Genomic DNA, 20263 nt, shown 5'->3' with positions numbered 1-20263 from the left:
GTTGGCAGTGAGTTTTTCCAATGATCTCACTGTGACTACGTGTATCAGAGATGCCCCCTGGGTGGAAACAGCCCTGTATGTGCCACAGTTAATGCATGAAACTGGGAAATGATTATCAGGTAGTTTAAAGTTCCGTTAACAGAGATAGGAGGCTATGTGTATTTGTTAGAAACAATCTGTGTAATTATACTTGACTTCCCACATGCCTAATTAAGGAATCGCTAAACCCTATTCATGTATATGTTGTTGTTCCTTTTCATTGGGTAGGGCACAAACTTAATTAAAAATAAAACCATGTCATGTGTATAAATATATATATATATATATATATATATACACACATACACACAATATATACATACATACACACAAACCCCAAAAATATATCAAATTACACTCTAAATACTTTTAATTACCCAAACCAATATTTACCCTAACGTGTTGATGGCTGTCAGTCTACAAAACTTCAACAGGAGAAATAGGCCACAATAATTAGTGCTGTGACTAATGCAGGCATATTCAGTAATTGTATTTGAAGATCTTGGAATGGGAAGATTAGGCCTACAAGTTTTGGCTTTATTTATGGCTCCTGGCTTAATTCTTTTGGTGTAGCATTACCAACAGCTTCACACTTTTCATCTTTTGAAACCTAAATGCAAAACAAACATAAAAAAGTTGGTTGAAGTTATTTGGTTTCCCTGGGGTTTGTAGTTTCTGTAAATACTGCCAAAATTTACATACCCTGTGTTTGAGATAGGAGAGGTAGACATCCCAACCCAGAGTTATGAAATTAACATACATTACACGGTACTTCGTAGGTAAAAAGTAAAAGTTAATTAATTGGGCTGGTGGCCACACACACCATTCTGCCTGAAAAAGAATAAAACCAAAACCAAAAAATTACCTCAAACATCATGCTAAATGACTTCACAACGTCCATAAATTTAATAAGTTATAACTGTGATTTTTCAAGGATACCTCATGCATCCAAGGCACTGATTAAAAACAATCCTGAAGTGTGTTTCTGGCTAGGAGAATGCTTGACTAAGTCTGCAAAAAGTTTGTGTAATGCAGTTAGACTGCAAATAACTATCTTGCTCGTTCCGGTTTTCTTAGTTGATGCAGCAAAGTTTAAAATACTCTGTGCTGACATCAGGTTGGAGAATCAATAAACAGCTCTGGCACACCAAGTCTTCAGAAGGCTACAAGACTTCTCTAGAGCTGCTCCAACTCTCTGGAATGGTCTTCCTCGTCCTATTCGGCTTGCTCCTACTTTCTGCTCATTTAAAAGAGCACTCAAAACCCATTTTTTCAAAATTGCCTACCCGGCTTCTTCTGTCATTTGAAACCATCACTACTTCCCACACTACATATCTCCCATCCTTTTGTGTGTGAAATTCCCCCACCTACTAGATTGTAAGCTCTTCGGGGCAGGGTCCTCTCCTCCTGTATCACTGTCTGTATTAGTCTGTCATTTGCAATCCCTATTTAATGTACAGCGCTGCGTAATATGTTGGCGCTATATAAATCCTGTTTAATAATAATAATAATAATAATAATAATAAAGGCTACCACTGCCTCCTTGCTCAAATCAAGAGTGCTGCTCCAAGGGTTATAGTGCTCCAGTGTAACAACATTGCAGTTATAAATATTATCCTTCACCCTATATGCATTCATGTTCTGGGTCAGTGATTGAAAGTATTGATGCATGAGCATCAGCATGTCAGCCAAGCAGCTAGGATTCACAGAATATGAAGTAGGGATGTCAGCTGTAACTTTTCTTTCAGTAATAGTTGCCTTAAACATCATTCGAACATGGGCTGAAAGAAGCTACTCAAAGCTTGCTTGGAACTGTGCAAATGTTGTGTAAAAGCTTGCTGTGCACAATGGACAGGAGCTGATTCCTTTGTATATAAGGGGCTATCTGCCAAGTACATGTGGGAAACTATATATGGTATTTTTTCAGGGTGGGCAGGTGTTGCTATTCCTCTTCGGCGCATATTGTATATGAGCCAAAACTTCTTCAATACAGCCAGGAATGTTACAACATGAGCTGTGTTGTGAATATGTATAACATAGCATATGTGGTGGGCATAGTGACGTATGGGTGCCTTGTACACAGGAGATGATTTTTTGTAGGAAAATTAAGTAAAGGTACATTCTGTTCTGTTATTAACTGAATATATTAACTAGTTTCAAACACTTCCTGTTTTTAAACATTTTTATTTTGGGTGAATTTGGCTATCTCTGCATGGTATACCTTATACATTTCCCAAAATTTGCTTTGAAATTCATTCCAGCTCCCATTTAGAGTTTGTCCCTCAAAGGAGCCAATACCTGTAATCAGTAAAACAGAATATTATCTTTAAAGAGAATTGTCCTAAACTGTTTTATGCAAATTAGTTGTGAATCTATCCAAAATTAAGGAACATATAACCAGTTCTCAATTGAAGACATTGTTATCCCACTATAAAAATGAATATGGCATATATGTAATATCCTTTAAAGGGCATGATGGTAAAGTTAGCTTCAAAGACAGATCTTCACATGCTAGTGCCTATGTATGTATAACCATTTTTTACTTTGCTGAATGGAATTCAAAACCTCTGACATTAAAAAAAATATTTTTTTTTACTGTCCTTTAGTGGCATTCATCTGCTGTTCACATTTATCCTAATATAAATGCTGCTAAAATGCCCTAAAAGATTCACTAGCCAAATGTTCCAGCATTTCTTTTTATAAATATAAGGTTTCCAATGTGATTTCCTACTATTAGACATTCTGTTCTGCACTCTGGCTGCTGACTAGGGACGAGCGAGAATGCCTCTGACAGTCTTGCGAAAATTTCCCTAATCATCGATAAGTACAGCCCAGTGACCGTGCAAACCTGGACCATTTGTTCGGCGAATCAAAAGGCCGTTCTCGCTTACATGTTCTGTAAGCGAGAAAGGCCCGATTCGCCGTGAGATCGAAATTACAAATTTTGTTCACTCATCCCTTCTGCTGACAATAAAGCAATGTCAGAGGAAGCTCATCACAATCCTTGGTTTCTATCATAACTGATGTCATATTGAGCATAAAGATATTATCCAGAATGGCCTTCTGCATGTGAAACAAATTACCCTCAATATCAAATTTCTCTACCTTTCTGATTTGGATTGGTAAACAATATTTTAAATATAAAGAACCTACACAAATATACTGCTAATATGAGTTTATCATTCAATATGCTTGCTGTAGCTTTGTTAATATTTTTTTTTTGTTATTCTTTTCCTGTTCTGCCTAAACTCCGTCACTTGGACAGGAAATGGAAAAGCTCTAAATCTAGGAAGACATAAATAACATTCTAAAAAAATTTACAGACCTTCCTCCCTCTCTCGACCCACTGACATTAGTACCTATATTCAATAAAATGAGATTTACAAGTTTGTTAAAAAATGCCACATTCTTACCCATGAAAAACAGAGCAGAAAAGATGGGGGATGCCAGAATTTGTTCAGTAAGAACTTTCTGCACTACTGCTCGTATTGATGCACTTGGTAATATCCGATCCAGCAAGATATACCAATAGTGATCTACTGGACCCAAGCAGGTACCAATGACAAACATCCTACCTGTAAAAGTATTTTGAAGTAGAAAAGTACATTGAAAAAAATTATTCTGCAAACTATTAAAAAGCAATCATAGCTTTAATACAATTATTTTTTAACAGACTTAGGATGATGGTTGTAGAATACTGTGATGCATTAGGGTGTGCACAATAAATAAGGCCTAGAAAATAGTCATTTTATTTAGTTAAATAAACACCTATTTAGAAACCATCATAAAGGCTTCTTCCATAGGTCCAATTTACAGCAGTCTTTCTTTAAAATCCAGTAAACAAAATTAACAAAATGAAAAAACTATTAATCATATATAATATTTCAGTATAAGGACTTTAGAAATGAGGTTCCTGAAAGGGAGTTACTACATTATAGATTACTGACTGATCACAAAAAAAAAAAAAAAAAAATAACATAACATGGTGCGTGTATGTGCGAGAACAAAATATTTGTAATCTATACCTGTTCTCTGCCAGTCTCGATTTTTCTCAGAATCTTTCCTGATCTCTCGTGCCTGTTGAATGGAATCTCCAACAGCCAAAAGAATCCCAGAGCTCACAGTGTTTGTCAACAGCAAATTTCGCCCTTTAAACATTGTGTGCCAGCAGGTTGTAAACCATTTCAGTAATACCCTACCCTGGGGAGTCATTGTTTTCACTAGTCTGTAACCAGCAGATATGCATTGAGCAGGCAGAGATCACTCTGTACACCTAGATGAAGATACAAAATAAACAATATTAAATAAGTTAAAAACATACAAGCATTTTAAGTTGGAAACAATGGGAACTGCTTTGTGCAGGTGGTTGTGGTAGACTGTGGCTGCTGCTGAAGGCAACATTGCTTCAGGCCATCCTTGAGCCTTCAACTTCAGCTCAACTTGGTTAGATAGCAGCTAAAAATGATTGTGGCTACTGCTTCAGGACTGGGATGAGAGGTGGCTGGGAGCTGCCATGGGAAGAAAGGGGCCTTACATTACATAGTTACATAGTAGGTTAGGTTGAAAAAAGACATAAGTCCATCAGGTTCAACCACTGGGGAAATAAACATATCCCAGATATAAAACCCTATAAGACATAGTTAGTCCATTTCAGTTTCTTTTATTATCATTGTACACTTCTACCGTCGGGAAAAGGTGGCTAAAAACCTTGGTGTTGCACAATCCATTCATGGACGCCTAGCCAGACATAACGTACTGACTCTGCACAACACTATGCTGGGCTAAAACAAGGTAAGTCTAACCGTGCCTTGTAGAGGACCAAAGGCTCTGTAACCAAAAAGAGTTTCAGTAAAGATGGAAACCCTTTCATTGTCCTTTCAAGCAGTCCAAAGCACAAGATATCCGATTTCAGTTTATACCTCAAATATATATTTTAGGAATATACAGGGGGAAAAAAATGATATATATACACAGAACTTTTTGGTGCCCTTAAGACTCATTCATTTAGGACTGCCTCACAGCAAAGTGTGAATTAGATTTTATAATATTTTCTCCTCCATCTTGGACAAACTGAAAAACATAAAAAGAGGTTTTAATAATCCTCAATGCTACATGCAGTATTGGACTGGCCTAACACCACAGCCATATGGGAGATCCCCAGCCCTTATGTCTTGTACAGGGTTGCGGAATATGTTGGGGTTATAATAATATAAGAATGTCTTTGCTTTTGACCTTAGAATGGCACATTGGTAATATTCAGATGAGCCTGCAGCACCACCTGCTGGTCAAATGTGAAACTTCTCCAGAATTTGCGCACATGATTACATAAACTTGGGTATTCAAGATCATATAAGAAATAAAAAAGCCGGTATAATTCACAGTAACTGTTTTACACCGTAAGGATAATGTATACATTTATTCTATTCCTAAATATACCACTGAGCCTGACCATACCTTCAGCCGAAGAAGAGCAGCAGGTGATACAAACCAAAAGGACCTTTATTGACGTCACGGTCATGTGACCGCCCACATGTCACCAATGTGTGAGACAATGCCAGCATTGGAGGAGTGTGTGCTGTGTGTCATTTACAGACAGAAATGTGTGTTGTAATTGGCCCTACAAGTCATGTTATATGTAATGGCCGGTGTATTCACCACAACACACCCATACATGCACTCAGCTATCTAATGAAGCACCCCTGATGTAAGTGCAAATAAAGTGTATGCTAGGTTAGTTTCTGATAAGGCTCCCCTCATATTTCAATCAGAATGTGGGGCAGGGTCCTCTCCCCCCGTGTCACTGTCTGTCACAATTTTTTCCGTACTAACAAATGTTACTGAAAAAGAAAGTAAAGGAAATCCGACAGTTTTCCCCAAAACAAGGGTTAGGGGGAACCTTTCACATGTGAACACCTGATGGACAACAATCTAGTCTCATCATTGGGGGAGTTCTACTGACTTCTCTGGGACAGGAGGGAATTCCCAATGATACAGAAATGTTGGCCTATCAATACACTTTTGGGGTATGTTAAATAGTGCTTGTATTGCATTCTCCATCTTTGTCTATCCAATGACAAAATATAATGTAACTACAATAATATCGTGCACAGCAAATATAAAATTATTGCTTCCTTAAGTTAAACCATTAATCATCTTTTGTTCTATCAATGGTTCTCTTACAAATATTAGATGGCCCTTGTTGGTCCAATTTATTGTCACAATTCTATGTTAGCTAAGAAAATGCCCTTTTAAGAAACAGGATTTAAAAAAAAAGATGGGCCAATTTAATTTCTCTTCCCTGAAATATAGATGGGATTAACACATAACAAAAAATGTAACATTAAACCAAACCCCCTTTTTCACAAACCTAAATTAGAAAACCAATTTTTTTTCTTCAGTCTTTTTTTTAACCAGGGAACAAAAAAACTGCATGCCCCCCCCCCCCTGACCCTGTGTACCCCCCACTCCTATCCATATGGTCCCCAGGAACCTGTGTTTCCCAAAAAGAAAGGGCTAAAAAGCATGTAGCCATCTCTTATGGAAAAACCAGACCCATTTTCCCACAACAGTGGCAAGGACCTTTGAATTTGAAATCTAGAACCCCACTTTAATAAGTCCTCACCCTGGGAAATTATTAACAGGGGTACATAGTACCCATTTCCCATAAAAGGTTGAAACAGCTCTAGAAATAAGGACACCACACAATATAGAAACAAATCTTTATTCTATTTTTAACTAATATCTCTTTAGGATTCAGTGTTGTGTATGTGTCCACCATGGACGAGTCATAGTTGAGGCATCTCCACCCTGAAGCGATCCCTGGATGGAAGGATCAGCCATTGTGGGCTCCTATACACAAGCTGAAGGAGAGAGTGAGGAGTGCTGAGCTCTGCATTGTCTATGTATTGAGAACTAGCACTCACTGATCTAATGGTTCTATCTAGTAGCAGTCAGTGAATCTACACTGTCAAAACCATTAACATATGCATGCCCAGTCATAGTACCTAGCTCCTCATTAAAGCTACCAGAAAACTGGATAGTTGGGAGCTATGCCAATGCTTGTTAATTCTAGCAGAAATGCACTGCTACCATACCATCTTTCCTAGCAGGAAAAAGCATTACCAGGCAGAGGATATTTTGGATCATTACAGCCAAAGAACAACCCCTTCATCAGCTAAAAAGAATATGTATCATCAGTACCTTAAAAGTAGCTTTTTTAGATGTATTTGTGAATCATAAAAATTTGCAAATCTCAACATAACTGCTTACAGTCAAATCAAAACCCAAGGAATAGGTTATTATAATTGTTCAAACCAAAAAGGATTGTATGAGCTGACACCCACAAACTGCAGCCCACTTCTGATTACTGCTTCTCAATTAATATATTTATTTACATCAAAAGTGTAACAGCTCACATGATTGACAGTAACATTTTGCCTATCATGTAATCACTACTAGTGGAATTATCCAGAACAGTCATGTGATGTTGTACAATTGGTGTGAAGGATGAGTGGGTGCAAGATCACCGGGACAGCAGCAAGTTGGAAATTATTTTTTCATTTACAGTGCCAGAGGCAAACATAACATTTGTGCTGAGTATGTAGCTGCAAAGGCCTGCTAGAACTGGCCCAACACAATTTTTTTATTTTAAGGTTAAAATAGATGTGTGCTTATATTAATGCCCAGTAAATTGCATGACATTGCACGGCCTCGCTGTACAAACATCATTCCTAAATTGTCACACAAAACGATCTGGAGCAATTGTCTGTTTTTTAGTGACCTTGCCTATTTTAAATAGATCGTAGACAGTAGTGACCACTGTATACATCAGACTTTCACTCAAGATCAGCAAATTGATGAACAATGTTGTGGGACCGCTGTACGCACCAGATTTTTACCCAAGATTAACACAACTGTTAATCTCAGACAATAATCAGAGCCTAATACAGGACAAATTGTTCTCAAAGCACAAAGTAGTTTCAGTTGCTGAAATCTGCAAAATATAACTAAATCTACATTTATTATTTATCTGATGGTTTTAGGGCCCCATTTACACCTACATGTTCCAGTTTGTTAGTAGCCGAATAACATGTCATGCACACATTGGTCTATTGCAATACTATTGATTTATAGGTGACCCAACTACATCAATGCACCTCCAAAAAACTGCAGCACAGCAACACGTCTGCTTTAGAAAAATTACGCATGTCCTTTTTTTGTCTTTGTTGAGATAACAGCCCAGATTAAGCTGCCTAAATGCAGCAAGCATACATGCACCCGAAGGGAATTGTGTCCATGACTAAATTCAGGCACCTGCACAATCGCACCTTTTTTCTTTTCTTTCTTTAAAACTGGCTTTTATTGTTGCAGACAAACTAGATTTTTTAGAACACAAATTTTTTTAACTTTTTTTTTTTTTTTTTTATAAACTATTGCAGCCGCCTAATCTAAATATAATTACTGGTAAACTGCATTATCATTTATTTTGGTCTTAGTTTTAGACTTTCAGAATGCTGCCCTGAAACATAATCCATATGAAGACATGCTTGTGTCCTGTGTGTGACCTAAATATTTATGTCAGACCAAGCCAGGTAATAAATATTTTCAGCAGGCTAGATGGCAGTCCAAGTACTCCCAACAGGTGAAATTGTTTTAATACTAAATGCTTTCATTATCCTGTAGCAAAATCTCTCTCTGTATTAAAAGATAATAGATAAACCAAACAAAAGTGGCATTGATATACATAATAAATTAATTTTATTATACACAATTTACAAAAGATATAAAAATAAGCACCAAAATTACAAACATAGGTATTTAGTACCCATTGGATTTTGTCATAGTAGTACACAATATCACATGCTTCTGTGGCCTTTTACATTGGCAGCAAAATCAAAAATATACAACATAATGTTATTGGCAGCTTAGTAGTAAAATCAAAACCAACCAAGCACTTGCAAAAAAAAAAAAAAAAAAAAAAAAAAAAACCATGGGTGGTGCTATGATGAAGAGATAAAATTACATTACATCCCAAGACCCATGCAAAAGGCAAATGTATATACAGGTAGTAGCTTTCCTTTGGCCCCAGTCTTTAAGGCTTAGTCTACTTTAGACTATTTAACATTTTAAATTATTGTTTTAAAGTAAAGGCAACAGAGACTGTTGATCCAGGGAACATTCAATGGCCTCATGGGATCAGGAAGAAATTTTTTTCCCGTTGGAGAAAATTGAACCCAACTTTGGCTGCGTCTACACAGACGTTTTCTCCAGCATTTAACCTGAGGCTTTAAAAGCCCATGTATGAAATTCCAATGGCTACTCTACACCAGGGCGTTTCCTTGAGGCACCATTTTAAGCATTATAGATAACGCTCCTTGCAAGTTTTTAAAAAATTAAAACACAGGGTTAACGTGGGAAAACGCGGCATAGACGGTTTCCAGCAGTTTTAGGGCAAGCTTTAAAACGCCAGTAAAAGTGCTAAAAACGCATATAAACATGGTAGGAAGGTTTAAATGTGTTTTTAAAAAAACATCCGTGTAGACACAGCCTAAATTAGGTTGTTTAAAAGTGGAGGAGAGGGGGCAGTGAAGAGTTTTAAATGCAGTGTAGGAGCTTTCTATATACAGAATTTTGGCAATCTGAACAGATGCCACCTCTTTGTTTCGCTATAACTCCAATGAAGCATGCATGCTTCATTAATATTAAAACAAAGAAACGCTAAGCATCCCAGTGTTCATAAAGAATACATTAAATGTGTAGTTTTAACATGGGGTGCACCAGGTTTGAACACAAAGCACATGGAGAACCTTAGACATTCTTATCTAATTCTTTTGGCAAATGAGTGGATATGGTAGTGACAGGAACACATTCTTCTGAAACTTGTTTCTTTGGTTCTTCAGCAGATTCTTCAGGCTGCAAATTATAAATATACATTAAAGACAAATTAATTGATAAACAATCCAAAACAGTTTTTAATATGGTCTTTTTCTTAATTAATAAAAGAATTTACATTAACAAGGCAAACATGAACTTCAAAAAAACACAAAGGGTGTGTTTTGCATTGCTGTCTGTGTCTTGGTTCTGCTTTTCGGATTCAGGTATAAGATCAAGTAAGCTGGGAAATATAACCATGTATGCACACCAATCGGGGAATGGAATATTTAGGCATATGGACATAGATGAAACACTGAAGTCTAGAAATTAGAGATGACAACATGGGTTGGAATTTCAGCATAGCAAATACCCTGTGCTAAAAAAGCGGCGTACTGGAATTTTAGCAGGTCAACAAATGTAAATTATATTGGAAAGATGATTTTTTTTTTTTTTGTCTGGCTTTCAAGTTAGTGAATAGCATCTTCCAGGTATATCTAGTGACACGATCAGTATGTTATATTGAACAAAAGTATAGATACAACAATCCACATAACTTTTATTGCCTAGTTAGCATGAGTTGCTGTGTAAACGTTTTGGTTAAACTAATTTTTGGGGGGTTTTAAAGTGTGTTTCATTATAAAAGCATCGTCATGATGAATGACCTTGATGCAATAAAAACAGCATGACTTTTTCAGCACGTGGCAGGGCAGGTGAAGTGTAGTACATTTGCCCTTGGGGTGCAGCAGTAACACATGTCATAGCTGGCACAATAAAATATAAATATAAAATACATTATATATAGATTACACACACAATAAATAATTGTGTATGTGAACAATAACATTTGTTTTAAACTTTGTAACATGAAGTATTATTGTTCCAAACTTAAGCAAATATGTGTCGACTAGAGTTTACTAGAAGGTACAAAATAGATTCCCCATATAAGTCTGCTTAAAATTTTTTTTTTGATTCTGCTGTTGAAGGTTTTTTATTGTTATTTTCTTAGATGTATACTTAAATGTATGCTGTAAATTTAATCTTTTTTTGCCTACCACTGATAACAAAAGGAAGCTTAGTGTGCACAGTCCCATACAAGTTATCCCCTAATTGACTTTGGCAGTAAAGCGACTGCCAAGAAAAAAAACAAATAATAATTATAAAAAAAATAAGTATTACTATTTTGTCACTTGTCAACAGTGAAAAATGAAATCGTAGCGGTAGTTGAAAGCTGACAGAAAACAACAACTTTAATACATCTATGACCAGCATTAAATTTCCTTATATTTAAAACAGAACACTTAGAACATTTAGAAGTCTCACCCGGTGTTTAAGGTAAGAAAGGTATGTGTCCCATCCTACAGTGATCACATTGATATAAAGGACACGAAACTTCGGAGACAGAAAGTAGAAATTGATCATTTGTGCAGCAGGCCACACAGTCCAATCAGCCTAGAAGAAAAAGAGGTGAAGTTAAATACCACACAAAATAAAATATTTATATATAAATATCTTTGTACAGCGCTGTGCTATATGTCAGAGGTATATTTGCATGTGTGTGTTGCTCAGTGACAGTGTGCCTTTTGCTTATATTTTTACATACTTTTTTTACTCTTACAAATTTCTGGCCTGTAATAATGCCTTTGAGAAAACGTAAGGCAATTGGCCGAGTTCAATCAAAGGCAAAAAAAATGAAACACCGTAGACAAGAAAATCTCAAGGACAGGAATAGAAGAATTGCCACGCTGTGCAAGAGAGCTACTACATCTGGAGCTTCAGAGACAGTACAACAGCATGAGGCCTTACTACAGGATAACAGAGATCGAGCTACTACATTTAGAGACCGTACAACAGCCTGAGACCCAACTACAGGAAATGAGAAAGAGCTACCACATCTATAGCTTAAGAGACAGTACAACAGCATAAGGCCCGAATACAGGATAAGAGATAGAGCTACTACATCTAGAACTTAGGAGACAGTACAACAGCATGAGGCCTTACTACAGGATATGAAAGAAAGAGCCACTACATCTAGAGCTTCAGAGGCCGTACAACAGCGTGTAGCCCGAGTACACGAAATGAGAGAGCCAGACGATTACAGACTGCACAACATTTTAGATTAGCATTGGAAGGATTCCATAATGATCCACATAAAGACTACTCACAGCATGCAAGTGTTACCATCAGAAAAATGGAAATGGTTTGTAGTTACTGTCAAGCCAAGAAGTTTAAATCTAAATCTCCTGGTATTTTCTGCAAAAAAGGGAAAGTCAAACTCTGCCAACTGGAAACACCATCACAAGAAATTTGGAATTTCAAATCAGCAAATATCTCAGAGCCAAAGCATTTTCTTAATAACATCAGAAAATACAACTCATGTATCCAAATGACATCATTAGGCGCCACATCAGTTCAACAGCCTGGATTTCCATCCACATTCACGGTGCAAGGGCAAATTTACCATAAAGCGGGATCGGTACTTCCGCTGCCAGATCAACCACCAAAATCTCTACAACTATATTTTATTGAAAACTAACTAATAGAAGCTGACCAGAGGTGCACCTAGATCTCACAAAGACAATTTCAGATTGTCTTAAAGTTACAAAGGATGTTTCATGAGCACAATGTTCTTATTAAAGCTTTTAAAACAGCATTGGAAAATATGCCATTAATTTAGTTTAATTTTATTTATTTGTATTTTAATGGTATATTGTACTTATACTTTTAAAACCCGTAAAAATACATTTCTTTGATTTAACACTATAGCTTTATTTGATTTCTTTTCCTATATAATATAAGATTCCAATAAATAAATACCTGGGCGACGCCAGGTAATCAGCCAGTCTATATATATAAAATTGTATGTATGTATGTTCCACCATCACTCGAAAACACATGGAGACATTTCAACCAAACTTGCTATACCTCTGACAGACTTATGTGAGTGCACCTGTAATATTGTACAGAGCTGTGCTATATGTCAGAGCTATATTTGGATGAAACGCATGGAGACATTTCAACCAAACTTGCCATGTTCCACCATCACTAGGAAACGCATCAACACATTTCAACCGAACTTGCTAGACATGTGAGATCATGTGAGTGCACCAGTCGTCTTTGTACAGCGCTGTGCTTTATGTCAGAGCTATATTTGTATGTATGTGTGTGTGTATGTATATGTATGTGTGTGTGTATGTAATCACTAGGAAACGCACGGAGACATTTCAACCAAACTGCTGGACATGACTGAGACTCATGTGAGTGCACATCTGATCTTTGTAAAGTGCTGTGCTATATGTCAGAGCTATACTTGGATGTATGTAATCACTAGGAAACGCATTGAGACATTTCAACAAAACTTGTTATACATATGACTGAGGCTCATGTGAGTCACCAGTCATCTTTGTACAGCGCGGTGCTATATGTCAGAGCTATATTTGGATGTGCGTGTGTATGTTTCACCATCACTAGGAAACACATGGAGACATTTCAAGCAAACTTGCTAGACATAGGACAGACTCATGTGAGCGCAATGCTGATCTTTGTACAGCGCTGTGCTGTGTGTATGTATGTATGTATGTATGTATGTATGTATGTATGTATGTATGTATGTATGTATGTATGTATGTATGTATGTATGTATGTATGTATGTATGTATTGCTCAGCACAGTGTGCCTTTTGCTTATATTTTTACAAACTTTTGTACTATAATATAGGATTGCAATAAATAAATACCCGGGCATTATATATATATAGTACTGTATATATATATATATATATATATATATATATATATATATATATATATATATATATATATATAGTACTGGAAGAACCAGTAGTATATTTTGTAGTTTACAGAAAAATCAAACACAACCTCTGCCCCAAGGTGGCGAGTATTACTAAGATGTATTTTGTTTACACAAAAAAACAAATAAAAAAAAACAGTAGAAGGGCTTGAACAAATTACTACTTTTGTTACTAAATCAAGTATATACTTTACCTTATAGAATTCCCAAAATTTGTCTTTGAATTCTATCCAACTCTCATCCAAGCTTTGCCCCTCCATGGAACCCATTCCTGTGTAAAAGAATAAAATAAAGACTGTTGTAGCAACATGGATGCAAACATACCCAACCCTATGTCAATGTATTAAGGTGTTCATATTTTTGTTTCTTAATGTTTGCCTCAAGTTACTAGTGAAAGTTCACTATACATTTATCTAGTGTTCCCCCAGAAAACATTCCAAAAGTTATTTCAGCATGTTCAGAACTACTTTTTTTAGTAGTTTACCATCCCCTCACAGACGTCCCTTAGCTAGTCCTAGAATTTTATAAAAGACCAGAACATCCAGATTTCTCACATTTCACCTGCCTCAGCAAAGCAAAAAGGTTAAAGCCATAGAATACTTTTAGGTAAAGCCATGGCTTATTCAATTCTACTGAAATATATAAAAGAAAACTTTACATAAGATATTTGCTTATACGGTGAGAAGAAAGGAAAGAAAGGACAGAAAGAAAAGAAAAAAGGCCCTCATTGAGCACATGCAAAATCCAACTAAAATTATTTAGACTAAGCAGGGTTGATGTAATGGGGGAAAAAAAAAAATCTATCACACTCTGCACATGGCAGGTCATTAACCTCGTGGGCGGTTCATTTCTGTCCGGACTTATATGTCTAAAAGCAGTACATTGTTCATACATACATTTAAATCCAGTGTATTGCATTCAATACAGTTATTTTGTATTGAATGCAATACAAAATAATTTGACATTTCCGCCGCGCCCCCGACGCAATGAACTCCCCGGTGACTCATCAGATGCAGAGGACGCTGGCCAGAGGAAGCGATGAGACGGGAGGGACGAAGGAGGACTCGGGGTTACCGCTGGGGAGGTTAAACAGCTTGCTTCTTTTACACATATTTCCCCCTTCAGCCGACAGTGTCTTGAGTAGTTATTTAAAACAAATACATACAAAACAAGTGCAATGGCTGAAATATAGCCAGATAGATATTTATTACAGACACCCTTAAAAACATCTTACCTAAAAAGTACCACAATCCAAGGAATGGAGAAGCCACCAACTGGTCAGTTAACACCTTTTGGAATACAAGTTTAATCCCTCGACCAGGAAAGGTTTTATCCAGCCATGAGTACCAGAAATGCATCATTGGGCCCATCGAGCAGCCTATGGTAAACATTTGGCCTGGAAGGAAAGAGAAGTAGGCAACAAATAAACAGGGATTTTCCTTATTGCTCTTGAAGACCGGGGGCGGTATGGGTTTATTAGGTTAACAAAACTTCAAAATGAAAAACAAATTGCAAAAGAAAGTAAGGCAAACCTCCAAAAATGTTTTATTAGCCCTTTAAGGATGTCTCCGAGTTGGTAACTGGGGATAAAGAGAAGGCGGATTTACTAAACACTTTTTTATTTAGCTCTGTGTACACAAAGGAAAATGGAAGAGCTCAAGTCCAAAATGCTAGTAGCAATGTCACTGTCTTAAAAAAGCCACATCAGCTCAAAATTGATATGATTGAGAAATAGTTGGATAAAATTAAGGTTGACAAAGCACCAGGACCCAATGAATTACATCCATGTGTCCTCAAAGAGCTGAGCACAGTTCTTCCAGAGTTCACATCCAGAGAGTAGTAATTAATAATTCATACTCTGAATGACAATGTTCCCTGGCATGAGGTAAACATCACATCCAGTTTGAACATAGACTAATACAAGTGAAAAAGCCATAAACACTTGTATAAAGGTTGGAATAAATTAATAACTGTAAACGTAGACATTTAACTGGCATATAAACCGGTGGCTTTGAATACATAGTTAACCCCCAGTACCACAATGGACCATGTCCATGGATGAACTAGGCATGTAGCATTTCAGTAATGGCTACACAAAGGGAATGAATGGGTTATAATAGTATCACATGACCTCCTGCTGTCAAATGTTGCTAGTTTCTTGGCTTTACATGTCCCACAACCCATTTGAACTTAGCCTAAACCTTTTCCAATTAAATCTCAGTTGGCTGTTGAGTCCTTACAATCAAATAAGGAGCTTTACAAAGGTAATTTTTTACTGGAATTTCTGGATAGAGGTTAGCCATTGTTAAAAAGCCTGTAAATATCTTTTTTTTTTTTTTTTAGAACTGCTTTGGCATTGTTTTAAAACGACACCCATGACGGTTAACAAACCATATGAGCTACCAATGCAGACTTGGTGTTCAATGTGCATGCCCTTAGTGTGTCATCCTTCAACAACTCCATGAATCTCTGACCTTAAACAAAAATGATCATATATCAGGTGTAAAAGTAAAAAAAAAAAAAAAAAAAAGATACCAAAAAAAAAAAAAATACAATTTTATGGAAGTTGCATTATGAAGTGTTATGAAGATGAAGACTGCTTCAAAGGGAAACAATGCTTAATCCAACAAACTATCATGTGGGTTAAGAACCAAGCAGGTTCGATTTTTACATTTAAAAAGGTTTTCCTTTTGTTACCGGATTGTAGCATTTACAGACGTACCTGTTCGTAGCCAGTCTCGTTGCTTTTCTGGGTTTTTGCGTCTTTCTCTTGTCTGCTGGATTATATCACCAATTCCCAGCAGGACTCCACAGCTAACCGTGTTGGTGACTAACAAAAATCGACCCGTAAAAAGAGGCTTCCAATAGCCAGACATCCGAGCCAGCAATATTCTACCCTGGGGAAGCATCCTGCCCAAATTCCATAAACCACAAGAAACACTGCAGCATTGACCTGAAACATAAAAAATTATTTGCCAAGAAAACAAAAGTAATCATAAAATGGTTTCAATACAAAGAAACTCTCTAGATACCACTCTAATTTAGCTGATGTCTTACAGAAGACAAACAATGTAACAAAATATTGCCCAAACAAATAAAAAAAAAAAAAATTAAAGAGGAACTAAACTCAAAAGTCCCCCAAAACAAAAACAAAAAAATACACTTACCTTTAATCCTGAAGGGCAGTCTAACAGTCCGAAGGGTCACGTTCATCGGGTCTCGCGTTCCCCCGGCCTCCCATTTTTAGGCCGATGCACCAGGCGCCGCCATCCTCTCCTTCTGGGTTCTTGTTCCTACGTCACCCAACACAGGCATGAGATCGGGTGACATAAATGGGGAAAAAAAACTTGCCGATCTCACCGTGCATGCGTGAGATCGTCAATTTTTTCCCTTTTAGACGAAAGGGCCCGGGCATGGGTAGAAGAAGCAGCTAAGAGCCTCCCAGGATCTGTGACATAGGCTTTGCGCTCCCATTCATTCTCGATCACCTAGGGGATCGAGAATTAGGAAGCAGTGCTGCACTTTTTTACAAAAAAACACAACAGAATTTTTACCTAACATAAAAAGGGTTGTCAACTCTTTTATGCAAAGTAAAAATTCTGAGTTTAGGTACGCTTTAATTACTAACCTACAGAGCAAGAAAGTTTGGTATTAAAGCACCAACCCTCAGAAGATCACTTTATACCTGCAAGGAACAAAAAGCAGATTAAGTACAAAAATAGCAGGGATACCACTGTGTTCAAGGAAGCACAGATTACATGATTGTGGCAATTCTGCTCTAAATTCAGGAGTAATGCAGGCTCACTGACACACCATTCTGTGAAGCTTTATTAGGCCATAACTTTATTCAGTTTTACTATTACACCAGTGTTTTTTTTTTGTATTTCTCCTGTGCCAAAAAAGTAAATTCAACCTCCTGGGGACTTTTTGTATTTTGAGATTAGTTCTTTCTGCTTAATTGTATTTTCAATAGACCAGGAGAAGCAAATAGAACCTCTGTAATGTTATAAGGACTTTAAATAAGAAAGAACTGGGTAGGTTTATGCAGGACTGGGTATACAGCTAAAGATAAGTCACTCTGCGGTATTTACGGTTTATGTATGTTGGATGTATATAGATATTTATATATTAAATACATTTTTATTGGCGTGTGTGTTTTCCCATGGAGGAGGGATAGAGAATTGCTATTTTTGGGTCATTATCTGAATCAGTTTCAGGGACAGTGCTCCAGAGACAATCAAGGATGAAAATAAATTTTCTCATAGGACAGGAAGTGAAGGGAAATCGCCCCAAAATGTAACCAATAATAATTTACCCTTCCATGCTCTATGGAAATCCTGGTAGAACATAGCTGGCCATTCAGTCACGTGTTGGATCGCCATATAAAGAATAACCTTTCTATTCTGTGGACACATCTTAGAAATGACCATGCAGAATGTACAGGGCAAACACTTTTGATGTACACTGATCATGTTCTTTGACCTGATCTAACCTTGAGACAGAATCACCTTCATTTACAATTAAACATTTACATCCACAACCCTCAATAGAATAAAAAGTCTACCTGTTGCCTCGGCTGGTAACCATACTGTGGAAATCTAATCACACCTTACCGTTAGGAAATCTTACCATTTTTACAATATATGACAGTTATTCATTGGTAAATTTATAAATGAATATATATTATACAACCGAGCACACTGACATACCCTCTCAGAGGACTCGTCACGTGACCAGCACACACGCGCTCCCTCCGCTACTGAGTCATGTCAGTACATTGCAAAAGACCGGTGTACGTGCAGTCACATGGCCTCTCGTCTTCCTGGTAATAACCTCTATTGCCTAATTAAGCATGCGCACTTCTCATTTTCTTACGACGTCACTACAGCAACGCCCCTTTATATTAACCTTTTCCCAAACATTACCAGCAAAGTTTAGATGCAAACGGCCGCAAACTCCAATTTAACTGACAGAACCCCAGGATAGCCTTCTCATTTAAGGAAATGAATTAATGGCCAATTACATTTATTTCAATATATCTGCATTTCACAAGCACTTTCAATAATGAAGTGCTCAATAGGTTTATTGCCGCAAAGCACATCGGCCATCTTTACTTAGGGCACTTTATATTTTGTAGGACGTTGTGAAACTGAGCAAACCAACATGTCAGCCATCTTTACTTTGGGAAGGATGTTAGTAAAGCGGTGCAGTACTGTGGTACCCTTTAATCATTGTCACTGTATGCAATAGATAGAAGGATGCTAATCAGGCAATCTCTAGCATTGTCTATTTTTGCCGCATACCCCGATGGAGATACATAGAAATGAATAAATAATGAGGAGAGAAAAGCAGCAGTGTATTAAAGAAATTGGTACAATTATAGTACTCCTTAAATAGGAATGCTCATATAACAAGATTATTTTGTTTAGACAATTAGATTGAAATAAGGTCACCCCCACTGAGTTTCATAAGGGAGGCTTTTGTTTGACCTGTTGACATAGAATCCCTAAGAAAATACAGCAATAAAAAAAATTGATGTCCTGATGCGTTTCGCCTCTAAGGTCTTCCTGGCATGCAGCAATACACAGTGTCAATACACAGTGCCTCTACTGCACGCCAGGAGGTTTGTAACTCTTCTTCTCATCACTTCCAGCCAGCAATCTAATGCCTTACATCAAGTCCCCTGAGGAAGCCCTTAGAGGCGAAACGCGTCGGGACATCAAATGTTTAATATGCTGTCATTTTCTTACAGCTTTCTGTCTACCTGTTGCCTGCCTTCATACCAAGGGAATAAGCATACCGGTGATTGTAACAACTTTTTGTGCTGATACATCTACTAGCTGCACCAATTAAATCCCTGAGGACACAGTCTGTGAAACGCGTCGGATGATCTCAACATATGTAATGTATACAATGTATCTAGCCCATGTATGTTACAATTTAAATTAGACTCTTCCTGAAACTTGGTATATGAGAAGAGGCATGCATATTTTAACTGTACTTTTAAATGAAGGAAATAAAAGATTTATGATATTTTTATGATATTTACTAATGTATAATGAGGATGTTGGCAGTATTGTATTTGTTAGAAAACCAGACAATATAAATGATGATACATATTACTTACATGCAGCTGAAAAAAAAAATCAGAACTCCTGCCCTTTCAGACAAGACCAAATGAAAATCATTACAAATCAGGTAATAAAGCTCCATGTATGTATGTCACCTGTGCTTTTAGCTTTTTGCCTGGAGTTCAGCTTTAACCCAAGGGTACTCAACCAGAAGTCTGAGGGTACTAAAAGTGTGTGCATCTGGTGACAAGCATCACTGTGCTATAGTAAACACTTTACAATGCAAATTAATGATTCATAAAATATTGTTACGTATCACCTAAAAGGCTCTATTAATAAATGTATATATCAATTTGCTCTAGATTGGTTAATAATTTTCACTTACACAGATAGTATCTCCTATTGTGACAGCTGTACACTTACGAGAGATGGTAGATGGTAGAACGAGGCATTATTTTTAATAGGAACTGAAA

General features: G+C 37.0%; 2 protein-coding genes across 2 annotated transcripts; both read right to left on the bottom strand.

The window, feature by feature from the left end:
* Positions 1-391: 391 nt before the first annotated feature.
* LOC140326495 (mpv17-like protein 2) lies at positions 392-5547 on the bottom strand. Its single transcript, XM_072405134.1, has 6 exons — positions 5494-5547; positions 4065-4312; positions 3453-3614; positions 2261-2337; positions 742-870; positions 392-649 (listed from the first exon to the last, which is right to left on the bottom strand). Exons 2-6 carry the CDS (start codon positions 4249-4251, stop codon positions 581-583), a joined length of 624 nt encoding a protein of 207 aa, XP_072261235.1. The 5' UTR covers positions 4252-4312; positions 5494-5547; the 3' UTR covers positions 392-580.
* A 3232-nt stretch (positions 5548-8779) lies between these two features.
* MPV17L2 (MPV17 mitochondrial inner membrane protein like 2) lies at positions 8780-18563 on the bottom strand. Its single transcript, XM_072405133.1, has 6 exons — positions 18429-18563; positions 16442-16672; positions 14954-15115; positions 13914-13990; positions 11233-11361; positions 8780-9951 (listed from the first exon to the last, which is right to left on the bottom strand). Exons 2-6 carry the CDS (start codon positions 16626-16628, stop codon positions 9847-9849), a joined length of 660 nt encoding a protein of 219 aa, XP_072261234.1. The 5' UTR covers positions 16629-16672; positions 18429-18563; the 3' UTR covers positions 8780-9846.
* Between the last annotated feature and the right edge of the window lie 1700 nt (positions 18564-20263).

This window comes from Pyxicephalus adspersus, chromosome 3 (assembly GCF_032062135.1).
Source record: "Pyxicephalus adspersus chromosome 3, UCB_Pads_2.0, whole genome shotgun sequence".
NCBI lineage: Eukaryota > Metazoa > Chordata > Amphibia > Anura > Pyxicephalidae > Pyxicephalus > Pyxicephalus adspersus.
The sequence above is the reverse complement of the archived record's forward strand: the minus strand, read 5'-3'. Positions and strand labels throughout refer to the sequence as shown.